The sequence below is a fragment of the Neoarius graeffei genome, chromosome 6 (assembly GCF_027579695.1).
Source record: "Neoarius graeffei isolate fNeoGra1 chromosome 6, fNeoGra1.pri, whole genome shotgun sequence".
NCBI lineage: Eukaryota > Metazoa > Chordata > Actinopteri > Siluriformes > Ariidae > Neoarius > Neoarius graeffei.
In genome coordinates, this window is record NC_083574.1 from 107,222,175 (window position 1) to 107,245,861 (window position 23,687).

The 23,687-nt window shown below is 42.5% G+C and overlaps 1 protein-coding gene across 1 annotated transcript in view; it reads right to left on the reverse strand.

Annotated features, from left to right (window-relative positions):
- slc12a1 (solute carrier family 12 member 1) overlaps positions 1-23,687 on the reverse strand; it is a 73,128-nt gene that overhangs the window by 27,296 nt on the left and 22,145 nt on the right. The window contains exons 11-20 of the mRNA XM_060924314.1: positions 23,544-23,651; positions 23,144-23,267; positions 22,938-23,039; positions 22,518-22,673; positions 22,069-22,168; positions 20,916-21,027; positions 8,237-8,377; positions 6,621-6,727; positions 6,419-6,501; positions 1,813-1,935 (exon numbers count right to left, since the gene is read on the reverse strand). Of these exons, the coding sequence (XP_060780297.1) occupies positions 1,813-1,935; positions 6,419-6,501; positions 6,621-6,727; positions 8,237-8,377; positions 20,916-21,027; positions 22,069-22,168; positions 22,518-22,673; positions 22,938-23,039; positions 23,144-23,267; positions 23,544-23,651 (1,156 nt within the window). The remainder of the gene's footprint in view (positions 1-1,812; positions 1,936-6,418; positions 6,502-6,620; positions 6,728-8,236; positions 8,378-20,915; positions 21,028-22,068; positions 22,169-22,517; positions 22,674-22,937; positions 23,040-23,143; positions 23,268-23,543; positions 23,652-23,687) is intronic.

The following is a 23,687-nucleotide window of genomic DNA, read 5'->3' on the forward strand; positions in this document are numbered from 1 at the left end:
AGAGCAACATATGCTCCCATCCAGACGACGTCTCTTTCAGGGAAGACCTTGCATTTTCCAACATGACAATGCCAAACCACATACTGCATCAATTACAGCATCACGGCTGTGTAGAAGAAGGGTCCGGGTACTGAACTGGCCAGCCTGCAGTCCAGATCTTTCACCCATAGAAAACATTTGGCGCATCATAAAACGGAAGATACGACAAAAAAGACCTAAGACAGTTGAGCAACTAGAATCCTACATTAGACAAGAATGGGTTAACATTCCTATCCCTAAACTTGAGCGACTTGTCTCCTCAGTCCCCAGACGTTTACAGACTGTTGTAAAGAGAAAAGGGGATGTCTCACAGTGGGAAACATGGCCTTGTCCCAACTTTTTTGAGATGTGTTGTTGTCATGAAATGTATAATCACCTAATTTTTCTCTTTAAATGATACATTTTCTCAGTTTAAACATTTGATATGTCATCTATGTTCTATTCTATATAAAATATGGAATTTTGAAACTTCCACATCATTGCATTCCGTTTTTATTTACAATTTGTACTTTGTCCCAACTTTTTTGGAATCGGGGTTGTAGATTAGATTAGATTACATTAGATTAGATTAGATTAGATTAGATTAGATTAGATTAGATTAGAGAGGCACAGAATATTAAAATTAGATTTTATTTTAAATAATGAATTTAGACTCCCTTAGACAAACCCCACCCACATTTTCTCACTTGCTAAAATAATTTCTGAATTTCTCTCTCTCTCTCTCTCTCTCTCTCACACACACACACACACACACACACACACCGATCAGCCATAGCATTAAAACCTCTGAAAAACAGTCATTATCTCATTACAGTGGCACCTGTTGAGGGGTGGGCTATATTAAAAATATATATCAAAATATATAATTTATGAGCTTGTTGACTTGTATAGGGCATGAAGGCTAGCCCATATAGTCCAATCCCACAGAAGAGTTACTGTAGCACAAACTGATGAAGAGGTTAATGCTGGCTAAAACAGAAAGGAGTCAGCATTAACTTTTTAAGCAGTTTGTGCTACAGGAGCTCTTCTGTGGGATTGGACCATAAGGGCTAGCCTTCATGCCCCATGTGAATCAATGAGCCTTCGACACCCATGACCCTGTTACCGGTTCACTGGTTGTCCTTCCTTGGACCACTTTTGGTAGGTATGAACCACTGCATACCGGGAACACCCCACAAGATGGGCCATTTCGGAGATGCTCAGACCCAGTCATCTCACCATCACAATTTGGCCCTTGTAAAAGTTGCTCAGGTCCTTACGCTCACCCATTTTTCCTGCTTCGAACACATCAACTTCAAGAACTGACTGTTCTCTTGCTGCCTAATAAACCCCGCCTCTCGACAGAGATAATCAATGAGATAATCAATGTAACACACTTCACCTGTCAGTGGTTTAATGTTATGGCTGATTAGTGTGTATAAACAGTTGAAAGTCCAATCAGTGATTGTTCAAACAGTATTGCCATATTTGCATAATATAATTTTATTACAAGCTAACAAATAGTTATAAATGGATGCACATTGCGCACACACACACACACACACACACACACACACACCAGTGTTAGTGCTATATTGATATAAACTGCCACTCAAATCGTTTCTGCTCAGTGCTGCTTCAGTTCCACTGATGGATGGGACAGGGGGTGCCAATACTTTGTGCAGACTAAAAGATGGGCTACAGTCAGTAACTGTACACCTATAGAGAGACCTGAGTGGTGGGTGGAGCTGATAAAATCATATATTTAATACTGTAGTATCATATGTGAATTACCTTTCGGAGCCTGCGCTTTCTTTGACTTTCTGTATCTTTTGAAAAATCCTTTATCTCCTTCCGGAGAGCCATTCTCCTCCATCTCCAACACCTGCTGCTCCAGGAGCACCCGCTCCATCTCCTCTGGGGAGGGAAATCACATGACGTTACTGTTACCACCCTGAAGTTGATAATTTTCCTGTAACAGTATGTCCCTATGTGTTTTGTTCCTTTTACACCACAACAGTTTTGCAAAATTTACAATTATTACTATTTATTAAAGAAAGATGCGTCATTCCTTTAGCTGCTTATAGTTAACATTCATGAAGCATTTAGGAAATTAGTTCCTGTTGTCACGTTATAAGAGCTATAAACAGTCATTCCCTCACCAGTGTCTCTTTATTGTCTCTCTTGAAGTTAATAAGACAAAAAAATGCAGCTTGACATTTTTCGTTCCTGAGAAACTGTAGAGAAGTGTGAACTCCTCTGTCCTGAAGACGTCAGAAACCTTAAAGTTCCAGCTTCACCTCTGACTGTTACACAGCGCTGAGCAGAGTTATTACAGTTTTGAAATTGTTATTAGTTTTTATTTTTATTTAGACTTTCAGTTTGTTTGTTTGTTTGTTTGTTTGTTTTTCAGTTTAGTTTTATAAGTGCATATGTAGTTTTATTTAAGATGTAGTTATTTTGATGAACTGACTAGTTTTAGTTTAGTTTTTATTTAGTTTTAGTTTTTGAAGTATTGCACAGCCATTGATATCCAATAATAAGAAGATAAAACACAAGCTGTTTACTGTGTAGCTGCTGTTTACACTGCATTATAGACTACATCAACAGGCAGGTCGAAGTTTTAACACTGAAATAATGAAAATATGTGACGGAGGGTTTGTGACTCTGAGCGTGTCACTCAGGCGTGTCGGCGAGTGTGTTTTTATATGTTTATAGCCAACAGGAAAGAAATCCATGTTTGCTGAACTAAGTGAACCTGGATATGACAACCGGTCAGAGTGTTGTGTGTTTTACCGTCGCTCTTTCAGAGAGAAAATTCACCTTTACTCCTTACGGATATCAGCTTTATGTATTTTATTGTAAATAAATAAATGGTGTTTGATTGTAATGTTGGAGACTTGTGTCAGGTGTCGTACCTGATGTGACGCTGAGACCCTTCATCACAGAGAAGAACATTTCAGTGTGTTTTTGAGGCCGATGAAAACAGAATTGTTTTGATTAACATGCTGTTGGTTCGTGCAGAAATCTCTCTGGGAAAGTTTGTTTGTGATTCACTATTCAGAATTCAGCAAACTATAAAAACATACACTACCGTTCAAAAGTTTGGGGTCACCCAGACAATTTTGTGTTTTCCATGAAAAGTCACACTTTTATTTACCACCATAAGTTGTAAAATGAATAGAAAATATAGTCAAGACATTTTTCTGCACTGTAAAAAAAGAATAGTTGAGAATACTTGAAATTTCAAGGCAACAGTCTGCATTAAGAATTTTATGTTTTGCCAACGATGTGCCCATGATAATCCAAACTATGATAACACTGTTATCTTTATTAAGAATTCTTAATTAAGTCAATTTTCAATTCCTCATTCTGCCAACATAGATTTCTCTTTTTGCTGAACAGTGGCATTCACAGTAGTACAAAAAGGCAATTGAGGTTAACAGACTTTTTTGGGGGGCCTTTTTCACCTTTATTTGGATAGGACAGTGCAGAGACAGGAAATGAGCGACGGGGAAGGATCAGGAAATGACCTTGGGTCGGAATCAAACCCAGGTCCCCGGATTTATGGTATGGCGCCTTACCCAACTGAGCCACATCCACAACATGGGCTTTAAAAACTTTATTTCAATATTGAAGTTTTGTAATTGCGTAGAACAATGAAAAAAGGCATGTATAGTTTAACGATAAATTGTGGGGGCATCGTGGCTCAGGTGGATAAGGCGCCATACCATAAATCCGGGGACCCGGGTTTGATTCTGACCCGAGGTCATTTCCTGTCTCTATGCTGTCCTATCCAAATAGAGGTGAAAAAAGCCCCAAAAAAACTAAAAAAAAAAATTGCGATAACCTCAATTGCCTTTTTGTACTACTGTGAATGCCACTGTTCAGCAAAAAGAGAAATCTATGTTGGCAGAATGAGGAATTGAAAATTGACTTAATTAAGAATTCTTAATAAAGATAACAGTTTTATCATAGTTTGGATTATCATGGGCACATCGTTGGCAAAACATAAAATTCTTAATGCAGACTGTTGCCTTGAAATTTCAAGTATTCTCAACTATTCTTTTTTACAGTGTGGCCATTTTGAGCATTTAATCGACCCCACAAATGTGATGCTCCAGAAACTCAATCTGCTCAAAGGAAGGTCAGTTTTATAGCTTCTCTAAAGAGCTCAACTGTTTTCAGCTGTGCTAACATGATTGTACAAGGGTTTTCTAATCATCCATTAGCCTTCTGAGGCAATGAGCAAACACATTGTACCATTAGAACACTGGAGTGAGAGTTGCTGGAAATGGGCCTCTATACACCTATGGAGATATTGCACCAAAAACCAGACATTTGCAGCTAGAATAGTCATTTACCACATTAGCAATGTATAGAGTGGATTTCTAGAGTGTTTTTTTTGTTTTGTTTTACTAACTTTGGTCAATTCATTCCTTGCTTCTCGGGGAAGCCTTTGTTACATCAATAATATTTCCTATTATTATTATTATTATTATTATTATTATTATTAATAAATAACATCATCATTATTATTTAATTATATCTTGGGTGTATTGGCTGCTCATTTTTTTTGAAACAATATTTGAATGGCTGACATTTACACACTGCAGATCGGCTATTAGCTTTGCATTCACTGGTTTAATGCACTCATACACGACTGTTTATTTTAAATTCTGAGGAAATACACCATGCACTAGCTTCAAAGGTAAGTGCAGTATTTTCACAGTGGAGGCACTGCGCTAGTAAATTTATCATTCTTTAGATTTATTATTATTATTATTATTCTATCTCTATTGTACTTGTAAATTTATGGTATCAGGAATCTCAGCCAGCTCATCATTCCACCGCTGAGAATTCAGGATCCTGTTGCGCCATTATTTATTGTCATTTAGTGTAACTCTAAGTAGCCTGTACTGTGCTGGGTGACTAGCACCCGTTTAAAAAGGGGTTACATCATGATGAGCCCACGGCTCGGATGCAGCATGTCTGTTCTAGGCCCGAGTGTACTTCAGCAGGCGTGGTCCACACATAGGCCACACAGACACAAACTCTGGGTGCTGCGCAGACTGTGTGCGTTGACTGCATCGGTGTGAAACCGAGTGTGCAGTGATACACTAATCCAGTGGTGGTAGTGTGTATATATTCAACTTGTGTACTGACATGTCTGAAACATCGAGTATACGCCAGAGACACCCGTGTGTGTGAAGTGTTCTTCTGCACAGCAAGTTCTTCTGTGGAGGTTTACGGCAGCAGGGATGACGCCACTACCATTTTTAGGAACAAGTGTGTTATTGTCTCGAGGAGGAAAATGAAGCTAAAACAAAAACAAAGCTGATTTTACCTGCAATTCTGTTTGATTTTAATTCATTTTGCATTCTTCATTCTATTTTTTATTTCACTTTTCTTTGGAAACTGTTGTTTTAATTTTTATTTCATAATTATTTTTTCACTTCTAGTGTTAGTTTCAGAGTGTTAGTTTTAGATTTCATTAACTATATAAACCGTGGCACTGACACTGGAGACTCCTTCCATAAATATTACATAAACAGCTATGTTACTGCTGCAGTGGGCCGCGCCCACATTGCACCAACACAAAGGATCGCCATTGCTTCCTGTCCTGCGCTGCCACCACTGCCTCCTCAAACGAGATACCCGACTCCTGTAAGTCTCTTGAGACCGCATCTCTCCATCGCATGTGTTGCCTGCCTGAACGACGCCGTCCTGATGGTAACCAATGGAGCAGGCGGTGCGGTAAGTGTGTTAGAGGCATACGTACGACGTGGCTGAGCCATGATAGCCGTTTCTGTTGCAGGATATTAATTAGAGGAGCCTGACCAGTTCTTTCAAAGATCTCTGCGTTTGAGATGTGGTCTCTCCAAGACACATCAAGAATTCTGTGAAGGCATCCAGTATGAAAAGCCGCTAAGCGCATCTCTTCTTGTAAGGTGGTACAACATCTACACACGTATAACCGAATAACACGTATAACATAAACATCTACACACGTATAACCGAATAACACGTATAACATAAACATCTACACACGTATAACCGAATACACACATTATTTAATCTGTTTATTATCAGTGGCACATCTGCTGCACATGCCCCTGTGAATGAGCTGTCACTATAGAAACCATAACATATCAGAACAAGTACATTAATATAAACCTGCACTACAGTCAGAGCTTCTGCTAGAGAGAATTAATCAACACGTTCTGACCAATCAGAGTCCAGAACTCAATGCTGTGGTGTAAACTAGAACATTCCAGTATTTACAGCTTCATCTGAACGGGACTGTGGGATTCACTCCTCTCAGAGAAGGACGCTTTAAAAGTCTCTTTTAAAGTGAAAGAACAATTATATCTTGTTTGTTTGTTTGTTTGTTGTTTACCTTCAGCTGTGAGGATGTCTGAGATGTCCAGTCCCTGACTGATTCTTAGAATCACTGCTCCATATTCAAAATCAAATGCATCACTGAACACAACACACAGCAGGGTTATTGGGGTTAGGAATGACAGAACTGTGTGTGTGTGTGTGTGTGTGTGTGTGTGTGTGTGTGTGTGTGTGTGTGTGTGTGTGTGTGTGAAACATACTGCAGAACTCCAACATATATCTGTATATCATCAGTGTTTGCCGTCTTCCAGTCTCTCTTAAACCCCAACATCATCGTGTTTGGCCTCAGTTTCCCCAATCCTGATGCCTGAAACCATCATACACACACACACACACACACACACACACTCAGAAATGTGCTCAGTGGAACAGTGTAGCTGGGGTGTTTAGACTTGTATAAAGGTGTTATAGCATGTTATTATCTAGTAGCATAAAGTGTAATGCTAGCTACCAAGATAATCCCTCAGTGTGCTAATTAGCTAGCATGTGCGCTAATTTGCTAAAAACTCTGAACACAAACTCAACGTCTCAGTTTCGCAATGTGGAGAATTTTACTGATCTTCTCTGCAATGCATTCTGGATGAGTGTTGCTGCTGAAGTTCACACTGATGTCTCAGCTAATGAACTTCACACACACTAATAAAGTAATAGACCTGACCTTAACCCTGACACATGCAGGAGTATTTCTGTGCACACACACACACACACACACACACACCTCAGCCTCGGCTCTAACTCTAACCTCACTAACAGCAGACACACAATATCCATCCACCCATCCATTATCTGTAGCCACTTATCCTGACACATAATATATTTCAATATATTATTTTAAGTTAAGATTCCTGTTCATAAATGATTGTCCCTTCTTATTAATCCTTCACTCACTGCAGCTCACAAACACTGAATTTTATTTGTTTACAATTTAATGATTGCAATATTGATAAATTGTTCAAAGCACAACGGTTGAGGAACATCAGGGAGGAACATCAGGGAGGAACATCAGGGAGGAACATCAGGGAGGTGGGGCTGTAAATGTAAAATCCCAGAAGAGGTCGAGCAGGGTAGGAAATGTACATAAGGTTTAAAGCGATATTGTCTGAGCTGTGATTCTTCAGCTGCAGTGAAAACATTATAAATGTGAAGAAAATCAACTGGTTTAAAATGGAGCTGGATTTTTTTCTCCAATCTGAGCTTTATTTGTCAGTAAAGTGCACTCTGCTTCTCTCTTTATGGTGCACTTAAACAGCCACCAGCGTTATTGCAATTCACACTCCTTATCTGTGTTTATTGTATAATCAGGCACGGATGTTAATCTGATCTCAGTCCGGCTCAGTGGTATCGATGCTGATAATAACATCCTGATACATGTGCAATAGTAGCCAAAGTCTACTGAACAGGAACATCACTTCAGTGGAAAACTACTGGGAGTATTTTATAAGACTTCACCAGAACCGAGGGGAATGATCAGAATGTCCATTTTCAGTTTTAATTTTAGATTAGATTAAATCACTGACTATGTCTGAGCGTTTGTATATTATAATGTTAGTGTACAGAATGAGCCGCTTGGTCTGGAGTATAAAATTCTGCAAGCAATACGCTGATCTACAGTTTAGTGAAATATCCTGTGCTGTGATTAAAAGGAAACAGTCTGAACTGTCTGATCTAACATGCTGCAGTTCTGATCTGACAGGATGATAACTTATCTCCAGTTTCTATATTACTCTCCAGTGTAGTTTGTCTGATCTAAGTGTATTTTTCCTGCAGTACATGTTGTCTGAGCTACAGTTTATGAGTTCAGTATCTTGTTTCACACCCGTAACAGACTCTGTGCACCATCGCGGAAGCTCTCAGCCGATAGAGTGGTATAAAATGCTTTCCTCTTCTGCTGATTGAGCCACAGCTGATTCTGTTCCATACAGACACTGACCTCCTGCTGCCGCTCTGTCGGAGGACCCTGAGAACAACAATCACACAAAATACTGGATACACACCATACACACTCAAACACACAGAACACAGGGACGTTCAAATACCGAGAGGCAATGCAGTAGTAACACACACACACACACAATGTCAATATAATATTAACGACAAAATCAGGACAATTTTAAATCTAATCCTTCTGACAGCAGTCTCAGAAGTGCCAAATGCAAAAAGGAATCAAGCTTATCAAGTTATGTAGAGTTATGTAGCATAGCGTGTAGTTGTGTAGAGTAGTGTTGAGATGTGTAGAGTAGAGAAGAGTTGTGTACAGTTGTGTAGAGTTGTACAGAGTAGAGTTGTGTAGAGTGGTGTAGAGTAGAGCAGTGTAGAGTTTTTTTAAAGTGGTGAAGAGTTGTGTAGAGTAGAGTTGTGTAGAGTAGAGTAGAGTAGAGTAGAGTAGAGTAGAGTAGAGTAGAGTAGAGTGGTGAGGATTTGTGTAGTGTAGAGTAGAATTGTGCAGAGTAGAGTTGTTGAGTTATGTAAAGTAGAGTAATGTAGAGTTGTGTAGTGTAGAGTAGGGTAGTAGAGATGTGCAGAGTGGTGTACAGTAGAGCAGTGTATAGTTTTTAAAGTGCTGTAGAGTTGTGTAGAGTCGTGAGGATTTGTGTAGAGAAGTGGAGAGTTGTGGAGAGTAGAGTAGTGTAGAGTTGTGTAGAGATATGTAGAGTGGTGTAGAGGAGGGGAATGTAGAGTTTTTTTTAAAGTGGTGTAGAGTTGTGTGGAATAGTGGTGAGGATTTGTGTACAGTAGTGTAGAGTTGTGTAGAGTAGGGTAGTGTAATGTAGAGTTGTGTGGAACTGTATAGAGTAGTATAGTTTAGAGTAGTGTAAAATGGTCTAGAGTTGTGTGGAGTAGAGTGGTTTAGAGTAGTGCAGTTGTGTAGAATTGTGTAGTGTAGAGTAGTGTGAAATGGTGTAGACTAGAGTTGTGTAGAGTGGTGTACAGGTGTGTAGAGTAGTGTAGAGTTGTGTAGTGTAGAGTTATGTAGAGTTGTGTATAGTAGTGTAGACTTGTGAAGTGTAGAGTTATGTAGAGTTGTGTAGAGTTGTGTAAAGATGTGTAGTGTGGAGTTATGTGGTGTAGAGTTGTGTACAGTAGTGTAGAGTTATGTGGTGTAGAGTTGTGTAGAGTGGTGTACAGTTGTGTAGTTATGTAGAGTGGTGTACAGGTGTGTAGAGTAGTGTAGAGTTGTGTAGTGAAGAGTTGTGTAATGCAGAGTAGTGTAGAGTAGTGTAGTGTGGAATTATGTAGTGTAGAGTTGTATAGAGTGGTGTACAGTTGTGTAGAGTAGTGCAGTTATGTAGAGTGGTGTACAGGTGTGTAGAGTAGTGTAGAGTTGTGTATAGTAGTGTAGAGTTGTGTAGTGTATAATAGTGTAGAGTTGTGTAGTGTAGAGTTATGTAGAGTTGTGTAGAGTGGGGTACAGTTGTGTAGTGTAGTGTAGAGTAGTGTAGTGTGGAGTTATGTAGTGTAGAGTTGTGTAGAGTTCAGGTAATCTTAGGGTCCTAGGCAAGCACAGGTTCTCAAAGATAGTTATCCATGCAGGAGCTAATGATATACGCCTTCGTCAGTCTGAGGTTACTAAGAGCAACTTTGTAGAGGTGTTTAAATTAGCGAAGGTGATGTCCGATGCTTTAGTATGCTCTGGCCCCATCCCAATGCGGCGTGGCGATGTAGCTTACAGCAGGTTATGGTCGCTGAACTGCTGACTGTCCAGGTGGTGCTCTGAAAACAGTGTGGGCTTTATAGATAATTGGGCTAATTTTGAGGGCAATGCTGGCCTGTTAGGGCGGGACGGTATCCATCCCACTCGGGAAGGTGCTGCTCGCATTTCCTGCAGCATAGGTCATAGTCTCAGAACAGGCCTAGTTAATTTCTGACAATCCAGAGCCAAGGCCAGGGAGCAGACGAACAGGCTAAACCGACTGTCTGCTAGCTGCACAGAGTCGTCACTCAGGGCCCACTACATCGAGACTGTGTCTGTTCCCCGAGCTCAACAAAAAAGTAGAAATACTCAGAGAGTTTGTTCCAGTAACCTAATCAATATAAAATTAGATCATACTGACTGTACAGCTGCTGCCAGCACCTTTGATCTAAAGGTGGTGTCATGCTCCACCCCGGACATCCAGTCTGGAGATTACGGCTTTCTCATGCCAGCGCGGATCCGGGACAGAAATTCGTTCTCCCCAAACTCACTTCCTGGTTTTCACTGCTGCTTGTTTAAAGGCCATTCTCAGACTCTGTTTTTGCCAGAATGTCTCGTTTGCTTCTCTAGCCATTTCTGTGCCTCTCTTGTTCCTCATGGTTTTTGTCTCTAGCAATTTTCTCTTGTCTATGGTTTTTGCACTAGCGTTTTTCTGGTTCTTGGTTTTTTGCACTAAGGGTTATTTCTGGTTCATGGTTTCTTGCACTAAGGGTCTTTTCTTGTTTATGGTTTTTTGCACTAGCGTTTTTATCTTTGCCTGTCTCATGTTTTTGTCAAGTCATTTGTTCTCATTTTGCCCAGAATATTTTTGCTATTTGTTTTTCATCCTGTTTGTTTACCTTTTGGCACACCCTTTCTTCCCTGTATTAAATCATCTTATTTACTGGATTACTGTCTGTGTTCTGTTTTTGGATCCTAACTTCACCATACCTCCACCAGCCCTAACAGTAATGGCACCGGACTGACCAGCATCATCCACCTTACTGCCCCGCTCACCCTAAGGATTTCTGGTAACCACTCAGAAACCATCCAGCTTCACATCATGAACAACCCCCATGTACCCATCGTCCTAGGATTACCATGGTTAATGCAGCACAACCCCCACCTTAACTGGGCTGACAACATCATCTTAGGCTGGAGCCAGTCCTGCCTAGCTTCCTGTCTGAACTCCGCTCTGCCTCGCCAAACCACCGCAGCCTTCAGCCAGCGAGTTCCCCGACCTCTCTCACAAGCCTTTGGAATATCTGGATCTCAAACTTGTTTTCAGCAAGACCCGAGCAATGTCCCTCCCTCCTCACAGACCCTATGACTGTGGAATCGACCCCCTACCCAGGACAGCGCCACCCAAAGGACAACTCTACTCTTTCTTTCCCGTCGAAAGGCAAGCCATGGAGAAGTACATCACTGAGTCTCTGGCAGCCGGGATCATCCACCCTTCCTCCTCCCCAGCAGGGGCGGGATTCTTTTTCGTGGAGAAGAAAGACAAGTCGCTCTGCCCCTGCATTGACTATCAAGGTCTCAACGCCATCACAGTCAAGAACTGCTACCCACTACCGCTCATGACCATGGCCTTTGAACTACTCCAGGGAGCCAAGGTATTCACCAAGCTAGATCTATGCAATGCATACCATCTCATCAGGATCAGGGAGGGGGATGAGTGGAAGACAGCCTTTAACACCACCACTGGTCACTACGAGTACCTCATGGTCCCTTTTGACCTGACCAACATGCCCACAGTCTTCCAGGCACTCGTTAATGATGTCTTAAGGGACTTCCTAAACATCTTCATTTTTGTGTACCTGGATGACATCCTGATCTTCTCCTGCTCCCTGGAGGAACATTGGGGTCACGTCTGGCAGGTCCTCCAGCGCCTGCTAGAGAACAAGTTGTTCGTCAAGGCAGAAAAGAGTGAATTTCACCAGAGATCTGTCTCATTTCTGGGATTCATCATCTCCCCAGCAAGGATCCAGATGGACCCCCTCAAGCTCGAGGCAGTTGCCGATTGGCCCACCCCATCTTTGAGACGAGAGCGCCAGTGCTTCCTAGGATTCACCAACTTCTACAGGTGCTTCATTCACAACTTCAGCATGGTGGCCAGACTTCTCTCAGCCCTGACCTTGACCAAGACCCAATTCAAGTGGGGGGAGGAAGCAGAGAAAGCCTTTTCCACACTCAAGCACAGGTTTACCACAGCACCCATTTTCACCATGCCTAATCCTACCAAGCAGTTTATTGTAGAGGTCGACGCTTCCGAGTCAGGGGTTAGAGCTATACTATCCCAGAGGGCCAGTGACAACAAGGTCCACCCATGTTCCTTCTTCTCCTGCCGACTATCCACAGCCGAACAGAATTACGACATCGGCGACCAAGAACTACTGGCTGTTAAACTTCCCTTGGAGGAGTGGAGGCACTGGCTCAAGGGGTCGGAGCCCCCCTTCCTAGTCTGGACCGACCATAAGAATCTGGAGTATCTCAAGTCTGCCAAACGCCTTAATTCCCATCAAACCCGTTGGTCTCTCTTCTTCTCCCGGTTCAACTTCATGCTCTCCTACCGCCCAGGCTCCAAGAATGGCAAACCCGACGTCCTGTCCAGGATGTTCTCTTCCCACCAAGAGGAGTCTAAGCCACCCGAGACCATCCTTCCTGCACGCTGCCTGGTGGGAGCCGCCATTCTAGAGGTTGAGATGCTCATGCAGAAGGCCCTGGAGCAGGACCCCAGTGAAGGTAACCCCAACAACATTCCTCCTAACCATCTGTTTGTTCCCTGTCCTGTGTGAACCAGGTGCTGCAGTGGGGGCATGGCTCCAAGCTGGCCTGTCATCCGGGAGCTGCCCGAACCCTGGCACTCCTCCAGCAGCGCTTTTGGTGGCCATCCATCAAGGAGAACATCCAGGAGTTCGTGGCAGCCTGCAACACATGCTCCCAGAACAAGACAACCAATCGACCCCCTGCCGGCTTGCTAAGACCCCTACCGACTCCACATCGACCTTGGTCTCACGTCGCCCTGGACTTCGTCACAGGACTCCCCAACTCCGGTGGCAACACATGCATCCTCACTGTCATTGACTGTTTCTCCAAGACTGTCCATTTCATTCCTCTGCCCAAGCTCCCCTCAGCCAAAGAAACCACAGAATTACTCTTCCACCACGTCTTCCGCCTACATGGACTACCCACCGACATCGTTTCTGACCAGGGCCCTCAGTTCACTGCACAGTTCTGGAGGGCCTTCTGCAAACTCAATGGGACCACCTGTAGTCTCACCTCAGGCTTCCACCCATAGACCAACGGCCAGGCAGAACGGGCTAACCAGGCTTTGGAGGTTGCACTCAGGTGCATGGCATCCAGGGATGCCAGTTCTTGGAGTAAGTACCTACCCTGGATCGAGTACACTCATAACACTCTTCTTTCATCTGCCACAGGGCTCTCACCCTTCCAGTGCTCCCTAGGTTACCAACCACCACTCTTCCCCAACCAAGAGGAGGAGGTCGCCGTACCCTCAGCCCAGACCTTCATACGCTGCTGCAGGAGGACGTGGGCATTGGCCCAGAGAAAACTCATTCGCTCCGCCCTAGCATCCAAGAGGCAGGCCGACAAACGCTGCTCTAAGGCAAGGCAAGGCAAGTTTATTTATATAGCGCATTTCATACACAGTGGCAGTTCAGTGTGCTTTACAGAGGTAAAGGTAAAACAGTAAACAATAGAAAATAAAATTACATGAAATAAAGGGGGAAGAAGAGAGAAAAAAAAGAATTAAACAATAGTAGAAATAAAATAATAAAATGAAGTAAAAGTTCAGGAAAAAACAGCAGAATAAAATAGAATAAAAGTTAAGTAAAGTTTAAAACATGTAAAGATGATGATATTTATCAGTTAGCAGAAAGCATCTGAAAACAGCTTGGTCTTTAGTCTAGATTTGAAGCTGCCAACAGCAGGAGCATTTTTAATGTCCTCTGGCAGTTGGTTCCATAGCTGTACTGCATAGTAGCTAAAAGCTGCTTCACCACACTTTGTTTTAACAACAGGTTTTACCAGTAAATGTTGCTGCTGCGATCTGGTAGATCTGATTGGGTTAGGCCGCTGCAACATATCAGAGAGGTAATTGGGCCCTGTACCATTTAGAGATTTGTATACCAGCAGCAATACTTTAAAGTCAATTCTGTAGCTTACTGGAAGCCAGTGAAGGGACCTTAGAATTGGAGTAATGTGCTCTGTTCTTTTTGTTCATGTGAGAACCCTAGCCGCTGCATTTTGAACCAGCTGAAGTTGTTTGATGGTCTTTTTTGGCAGGCCTGTGAAAAGGCCATTGCAGTAATCAACCCTACTAGAGATGAAGGCATGTATTAGTTTTTCCAGATCATTTTTTGACATAAGTCCTCTTAGTTTGGAAATGTTTTTTAGGTGATAAAATGCTGATTTAGTGATTGCTTTCATGTGACTGTCAAAGTTTAGCTCGCTGTCAGTGAAAACACCAAGATTTTTAACCATATCTTTTGTTTTAATCCCCTTTGTGTCAAGAATAGTGCTAATCCTGATTCTTTCATCTTTTTTCCCCAAATAGAATTACTTCTGTTTTATCTGTGTTCAGCTGAAGAAAATTTTGTGACATCCAGTTGTTGATTTGATCGATACACTGGTAGAGACATTCAAGGGGGGCATAATCATTAGGTGATAGAGCAAAATAAATTTGGGTGTCATCTGCATAGCAGTGATACAAAATTGAGTTGTTCTTGATAATTTGTCCAAGTGGGAGCATATAAAGGTTGAATAGTAATGGTCCAAGGATCGACCCCTGGGGGACACCACAGGTCAAGGACATTGATGTTGAGGTACAATTTCCCAGGGTAACAAAGAAGCTTCTATCTTTTAAGTATGATTTTAACCAATTGATAACTTTACCAGTCAACCCAACCCAATGTTCAAGTCGATATAGCAGTATGTTGTGATCAACAGTATCAAAAGCTGCACTGAGGTCCAGTAACACCAGGACCAATGTCTAAGGCACCCACTTACTGGGTGGGGCAATGAGTCATGCTCTCCACACGCCACCTGCCACTCAGAACCATCTCCCGCAAGCTGGCTCCCAGGTACCTAGGACCCTTCCTCATCAAAAAGGTAATCAACACATGTTCCGTCAGACTGGCACTACCACTCTCCATGCGATGCATCCACCCCACGTTCCAAGTGTCACAGCTTAAACCTCTGGTCTCTAGTTCTTTGCTAGGGTTAGGGTTAGGTGTAACACAAAAACCTGGGTATAAATTTAATACATTTGAAGTTCTTCATACTAATATAATGTATGTAGCCTCAAAAAATAGGTCTACCCAGTTAATTCCATTACTTATTATTTACAGGCCCCCGGGGCCATATTCTGAGTTTCTTTCTGAATTTGCAGATTTTATCTCAGATCTGGTTATTTCCTTAGACAAAGCTTTAGTTGTCAGAGATTTTAATATTCACTTTGATAACCCAGAAGACCCTTTGAAAACAGCGTTTGTGTCCATTTTAGATTCAGTAGGGGTTAATCAGTGTCATAGGACTGACCCATAATGCGCTGCTGGCAGAGGAGCTAAATTGCTTCTTTGCTCACTTTGAAACATCCCAGCAGCACTCATCTGCTCCAGCCCTGCCCCCACCCCCACCCGGTTCCTGCACCACTCCATTCGCTGTACAGGAGCACGATGTCAGACGGATGCTTCTGGCAGTGAACCCCAAGAAAGCTACCGGCCCAGACGGAGTACCTGGCAAGGTGCTCAGAGTGTGCGCCCATCAGCTCGCCCTCACCTTCACCAGGATCTTCAACCTCTCCCTGGCTCAGGCAGTCATCCCGCCCTGCCTAAAATCAGCAACAATAATCCCAGTGCCGAAGAAGTATCCCATCACCAGCCTGAATGATTACCGTCCTGTGGCCTTCACCCCGGTGATCATGAAGTGCTTCGAGAGACTAGTTCTTCAGCACATCAAGGACTACCTCCCCACAGACTTTGACCCCCACCAGTTCACATATTGTGTGAACAGATCCACAGAGGACGCCATTGCCATAGCTCTCCACTCTGCGCTGAACCACCTGGAGCAGCGCCAGAGCTACGTCCGGATGCTCTTTGTGGATTATAGTTCAGCCTTTAACACAATAAACATGGACATTCTCATCAGAAAACTGGACACTCTCGGCCTCCCCCATCTCACATGTGCCTGGATAAAGGACTTTCTCACCAACCGGCCCCAGACTGTAAGACTTGGCCCCCACTTCTCCTCCACCCACATGTTGAGCACCGGCTCTCCACAGGGCTGTGTGCTGAGCCCCCTCCTGTACTGTGTCTATACCCACGACTGCAGTTCAACCCACAACAACAACCTCATCGTTAAGTTTGCTGACGACACCACTGTGGTCGGACTCATCTCAAAGGGAGATGAGGCAGCCTACAGAGAGGAGGTCCTGAAGTTGGCAGCCTGGTGTTCAGAAAATAACCTCGCTCTGAACACCAAGAAAACCAAAGAGATCATCGTTGACTTCAGGAAGCACAGCACTGACCTAGCCCCCCTTTATATCAATGGTGAGCGTGTGGAGAGGGTCCACACCTTCCGGTTTCTCGGCGTTCTCATCTCCTCCAACAGCTCCTGGACAGAGAACATCACGGCAGTCATCAAGAAGGCTCAGCAGCGGTTACACTTCCTGAGAGTCCTCAGGAAGTACAACCTAGACTCCAACCTGCTGCTGATCTTCTACCGCTCATCCATTGAGAGCCTGCTGACGTACTGTATCACAGTATGGTATGGCAGCTGCACTGCTACAGACAGGGAGAGGCTCCAGAGAGTAGTAAAGGCAGCACAGAAAATCATAGGCTGCCCTCTCCCCTCCCTGATGGACATTTACACCTCACGCTGCCTCAGCAGAGGTAGAAACATTATCAAGGACCGCTCCCACCCTGGCTTTGATCTGTTTGACCTGTTGCCCTCAGGGAGGTGCTACAGGTGCATCAAGACAAAAACAGTTAGATTCAAAAACAGCTTCTTTCCAAAAGCCATAACCGCCCTGAACTTGAATATGCACTGACTTTATAGTCTAACTCTCACTGTGCAATACTTATAATGTTCAATACCCAGACTCTCCCTGTGCAATACTATAATGTGCAATACTTATAATGTGCAATACCCAGACTCTCTCTGTGCAATACTTATTATATGCAATACCCCACTCCATAATGTGGAACACAACACTGTACATAGCACCTTTTTTCTTCTCTTTTTTATTGCATATTTTATATTTTATGCTGTTTGCACTGTGATTGGAGTTGCTTTTAATCTCATTGTACATGTGTATAGTGACAATAAAGGCATTCTATTCTATTCTATATTCTATTCTAATGGTGGTCACACACTCAATCTAATACTAACATTCGGGTAAAACGTAGAAAATATAGTTACACTTCCACAGTCTGAAGGTATCTCAGATCATTATCTCATCTCATTCAAACTATGTCTGAGTAATAATATATGCACCTCACCACGCTACTGTATTAAACGTACATTCATGTCAGCTACTGCACAGAGCTTTATAAATGATCTCCCAGAGTTATCAACTTCGATTGGGTCACTGTCAGCCCCTGCAGAACTTGATCAGGCAACTGAATGCTTAGAGTCAACATTCCGCCATACTTTAGATAATGTAGCTCCTCTAAAAAGGAAAATGGTCAGAGACAAAAAAAATTAGCACCCTGGTATAATGATGACACTCACACTTTAAAACAGACCACTCGAAAACTGGAACGTAAATGGCATCAAACAAAATTGGTAATGTTCAAATTAGCGTGGAAGGAGAGCTTCCTGAAGTATAGAAAAGCTCTTAGTGCTGCGAGATCAACATATCTCTCCTCCCTAATAGAAGATAACAAAAATAATCCGAGATTCCTATTTAATACTGGAGCAAAATTAACCAGGAATAAGTCCACTATAGACACATGCACACCTGCAGTATGTAGTAGCAACGACTTCATGAATTTTTTTAATGACAAAATTGAGAATATCCGACAAAAAATTCAAACTACTAATTTAAGGTCAGACAATGTAAGTGACCCTGTAGTTAACAATATAACTGTATCAGATCAGCAATTAGAATGTTTTACTCCCCTTAGAGAAACTGAATTACTTTCATTAATCTCAGCATCAAAAGCCTCAACTTGCGTACTAGATCCCTTACCTACACGTCTATTCAAACAGATAATGCCTGGAGTAATTGAACTGCTTCTAAAAATAATAAATTTTTCTCTTATGATCGACTATGTACCCAAATCCTTTAAACTAGCAGTTATCAAACCCCTGATTAAAAAACCTGACCTTGATCCCTGTCAGCTGTCCAATTATCGGCCAATATCAAACCTCCCCTTTATCTCCAAGATCCTTGAAAAAGCTGTGGCACAGCAGTTATGCTCATATTTACATAGGAATAACATCCATGAAATGTATCAGTCAGGATTTAGACCTCATCATAGCACAGAGACAGCTCTGGTTAAAGTAGTAAACGACCTACTGTTGGCGTCTGATCAGGGCTGTGTCTCGCTGCTTGTGTTGCTTGACCTTAGTGCAGCATTTGATACCATTGATCATTCCATTCTTCTGGATAGACTAGAAAATGTTGTGGGAGTTAAGGGAACGGCCCTCTCCTGGCTCAGGTCTTATTTAGCTGATTGCTATCAGTATGTTGATGTAAATGGTGATTTTTCTAGACATACTGAGGTAGAGTTTGGTGTTCCACAAGGTTCCACAATTTATGTTTTATTTATATTGATGTGATGCGTTTAAATACGCTTTATCAATTAATAAAGTAGAAGTTCTGTCTTGGGTCCACTGCTTTTTTCTTTATATATGTTACCTCTGGGCGATATTATTCGTAAACATTGTATTAGTTTCCACTGTTATGCTGATGACACACAGTTGTATGTTTCTGCAAAACCTGATGAGAGACACCAGCTTAATAGAATTGAGGAATGTGTAAAGGACATTAGACACTGGATGCTTATTAACTTCCTTCTGCTTAACTCTGACGAGACTGAAGTACTTGTACTCGGACCATATACAGCTAGAAGTAAGTTTTCTGATTCCACAGTAACTCTGGATGGCCTTTCTGGTTCTTCACGTGCAGCAGTAAAAGACCTCGGAGTGATTATTGACCCCAGTCTTTCATTCGAAACTCACACTGATAACATCACCCGGGTAGCTTTCTTTCATCTCAGAAATATTGCAAAGACAAGAAATTTAATGTCACTACATGACGTGGAAAAAATAGTTCATGCTTTCGTTCCCTCCAGGTTGGATTATTGTAATGCCTTACTGTCTGGATGTTCCAATAAGTGCATAAACAAGCTCCAGTTAGTTCAAAATGCAGCAGCAAGAGTCCTTACTAGAACTAGAAAATATGACCCCATCACCCCTGTCTTATCCACACTGCATTGGCTCCCAATCAAATTTCACATTGATTATAAAATACTACTATTGACCTTTAAAGCACTGAATGGTCTCGCACCACAGTACCTGAGTGAACTTCTGCTCCTCTATGACCCGCCACGCCTACTTAGATCAAAAGGTGCAGGCTATCTGCTGGTACCTCGTATAGTGAAGGCTACATCAGGGGGCGGAGCCTTTTCTTACAATGCCCCACAGTTATGGAACAGCCTTCCAAGTAATGTTCGGGAATCAGACACAGTCTCAGTGTTTAAGTCTCGGCTGAAAACAGATCTGTTTAGTCAAGCCTTGTGTTAATGGTGTTTATGAGGTAAAGGAGTAGATCTGGAGGGTCCTCAGACAGAGTGTTTTGGTAAACTGGGATGTATGGATGCTGTCAGTCCCCACTCGCTTGCTCACTCGAGTTTGTTGACGGTGTAGTGGCTGCTGCTTTATGTCCCGGGGCTCCCTCATGCCTGTGTTACCTTCTGGCTCTCCCCTTTTAGTTATGCTGTCATAGTCAGTTGCTGGAGTCCCTGCTTGTACTCAGTGCAATATGTATATTGTTCCTACTTATTCAGGTGACATTGGGCATACCTAACAACCTGTGCTTTCTCTCTTCCCCCCCAAATCTGTCCCTCTGAGTTACATGTCGGTCCTGAGATCGAGATGCTGAACCTCTTCTGCTCCTCGGACCTGCCTGATCCATCCTGGTGCCCTGTGTCTGGTTGGAGTCTCATTGCATTGCTCCTGTGGAGGACGGCCCCATGAGGACAGTTGAAAGTCACACCTGGAGGACGCTCTGGACTCTTACAGTAATACTTTTATGGCTGAGGACTACAGCTGACTTGCTAACTTTAGGACTGCAGTTGTCATGAACAGTTTTGCACTCAAGTTTCCATCAATGAAGAGTTTATAACATCAACAAAACTGACTTCATGTTAAAACTGTTAATGTTATAATCATGTTGTCTGTTGTTGCCCAAATGAGGATGGGTTTCCTTTTGAGTCTGGTTCCTCTCAAGGTTTCTTCATGTCATCTGAGGGAGTTTTTCCTTGCCACCGTCGCCACAGGCTTCATCATTAGGGATAAAATTAGCTCATGTTTTAAGTCTTTCAAATTCTGTAAAGCTGTAGAGTTGTGTATAGTATTGTAGTGTAGATTAGTATAGAGTTGTGTAGTGTAGAGTTGTGTAGAGTACTGTAGAGTTGTGTAGCATAGAGTTATGTAGTGTAAAGTTGTGTAGAGTTATATTATGTTTGATGATAAATTGCTGTAAACTCTGTGTCGAGAAAGCCCTCCACATATGTTGACTTTATGTTCCAGTGTTTGTGTTTATGATGTGATCTGAAGGCTGATGTTTCCTCACCACAAATATGTCACAGGTGATGCAGAGCCCAAAGTTTTTAGTGAAGGAGTGAGCGAGGTCCAGTAGAGCCGGACGGGTTTTAGGAGGTCCAGTCAGCACCAGGCACTGAGGTCTGGCAGGAGCAATAAACACATTAATACGATATTACACATAACAATCAACTTTAGAACTTTAGAACATCAATAAACTCCATTACGTATGGGACAGCTTCATAACGTTTTGTCCTGATCAGATGTAGCCTTTATTATTATTATTATTATTATTATTATTATTATTATTATAAAGAAAAGAAAGAAACCTTTATTCGTCACATGCACACTTCAAGCACAGTGAAATTCATCCTCTGCATTTAACCCACCTGAAGCAGTGAACACACACACACACACACACACACACACACTCACTCACTCACTCAGAGCAGTGGGCAGCCACACCAGAGCGCCCGGGGAGCAGTCAGGGGTTCAGTACCTCGCTCAAGGGCACTTCAGCCCAAGGCCGCCCCACGTCAACCTAACTGCATGTCTTTGGATTATTATTATTATTATTATTATTATTATTATTATTATTATTATTATTATTATGTCATTCTTTAGATTGACAAAAGTTGGTCATTTGGCCTCCTGGCCAAATGACACATTCTATTTATTTATTTATTTATTTATTTCAACACAACCTCTGCAACAAGAATTTCGCAGATTTTTTAAATACAGTTTGCTGCAGATGTTGTGTTTACTTCTTTTCACTTCAAAACACATAAAATATGTCATTTGGCTGGGTGCACAACATTTTGCATTGCAGTGTATCTGTACTCTGGCTGTTTATTAGGGTATTTATGGGGGCTGTTCTACTCCATGAATTAAGGGAGAAGGCTGGAGGTCACTAACGGGTTCCTCCGGTGCAATCTGGAGTCAAACTCTGCAAATAATGACTAACTAAAATTTGAACTTGTACAAAAAAAACCCAAACATTATGTTGTGAGAGTGCTATCAGAAATTGTTTCAGTATGAGTAATGAATTCTTTAGAAATATGGACTTTTCCAGGCCTGATAAAAAAAAAAAAAAATTTGAAACGTGAAACGAGCTGTATTCATCAGAACTATGAAGATTAGTGACTGTGGTTAATGCTGTGAATGTGTTAATGCCCAGTTATTACCTGAAGTTCTTAATGTGTTCATTCACTCCTGATAAAGTCAGCGCATTGTTAACAGCGTTCACAAACGTCACAGCCTGCGTTGAAGAGCCCCAGTTCACATCTACAGGACGAGGAGAAGTAAACCGTCTGTTCAGCTATTACTCATTAATTATTCTCCAGATATCAATCACAGGCCGTGCTGCTCACTATAAACACTTCACTCTGCCATTTCTGTTATCAGTCTGTTGAAGCTCTCAGTTATTCACAATTATGTTCTTGTTGGTTTAGTTGCCTGTCAGATCTGAGATACAACTCACTCACTTTATGGACTGATGTCTGTAAATTTGGAGCTCAATGTAACATAAACAAGTGTTTCTTCATTCAGATCACTTCAGCTCAATCAGTGCTGATAAAGCCAGGAGTTCATTAGCATGCCATATATAATGTATTAGCATGGGTGTGGTTATTACCTGGCTTTTTGACCGTGACAAAGACGTACAGGAATATCTCTATGGCATATGTGAGAAGTGCAGCCCACCAGTTAATGACAAACATCACAGCGCAACACAAGACAGCCCCAAACAGAGACAACCACATGTTGTAGTACTTATATCCTGGCCTCCAGCCTAGAGAGAGAGAGAGAGAGAGAGAGAGAGAGAGAGAGAGAGAGCGGAAAGAGTGACTGACACTGAGACTCCGCCCATGACATCTCTCAAGCAGTTAAACACAATGGTGGAGAATCAGAGTTCATCATCCATGCAGCAACACACACAATTATAGAGTTACACAGGAGCCATGTTTGCTCGATTAGCTCTCACTCACGCTATAGACAGAACACATAATAGTGTTATTAGTGATGAAGGAGCCCGAGCACAGGTGTGAACACTAACCTGGGGATTTAGCGTAGGAGGCATGGAAACAGGAGAAGTTAATGAGGGCGTAGGAGGCCAGGAAAAAGTTAGAGATGATGGGAGCGATGACGTTCAAATTAGCTGGACAGTGAGACAGATAAAGAGACAGGTTTAATGATGATGATATAATGAGTTTTACACCACACACACACTCTCTCTCACACACACACATACACGTCCCTCACCAATGAGGATGAAGGCCACAGCGATGAGGAAGGTGAGCAGGTAGCCTCGGATGGGTTCGTTATTTTTACCATGACCTTTAGCGAAGAAATGCAGCACTTTGTAGATGTTGTCCTTACAGAGAGCCTGGAAGAGAGAGCGAGAGAGAGAGAGAGAGAGAGAGAGAGAGCTGTTTAACCTCATCTGTATCATCCCTTGTGGGTCTACTCCAGGTGTCCACCTTCATAGTGATTATTATGCTGTATTAGCATGCTAACATCCTGGTGTGCTAATGTGTGTACTATTGCTAATGCTAAGCTTGGATGTTGGTATACAGTATGCTAGAGTGCTACTGTAATCAGTGAGTGTGACACTGTGTAGTGTGCTAGTGAGTAGAGCTGGTGAGCTGGTGATCTCTCTGACCTGGAAGACTTTTGGAGCACTGACAAGGGATGCAAGTGCAGAAGAGAGGGTAGCGGAGAACGTTCCTGCGATGATGAGGGGTCCGAACCCAGACACCATCGTCATCACCTTCACACACACACACACACACACACACACACACAC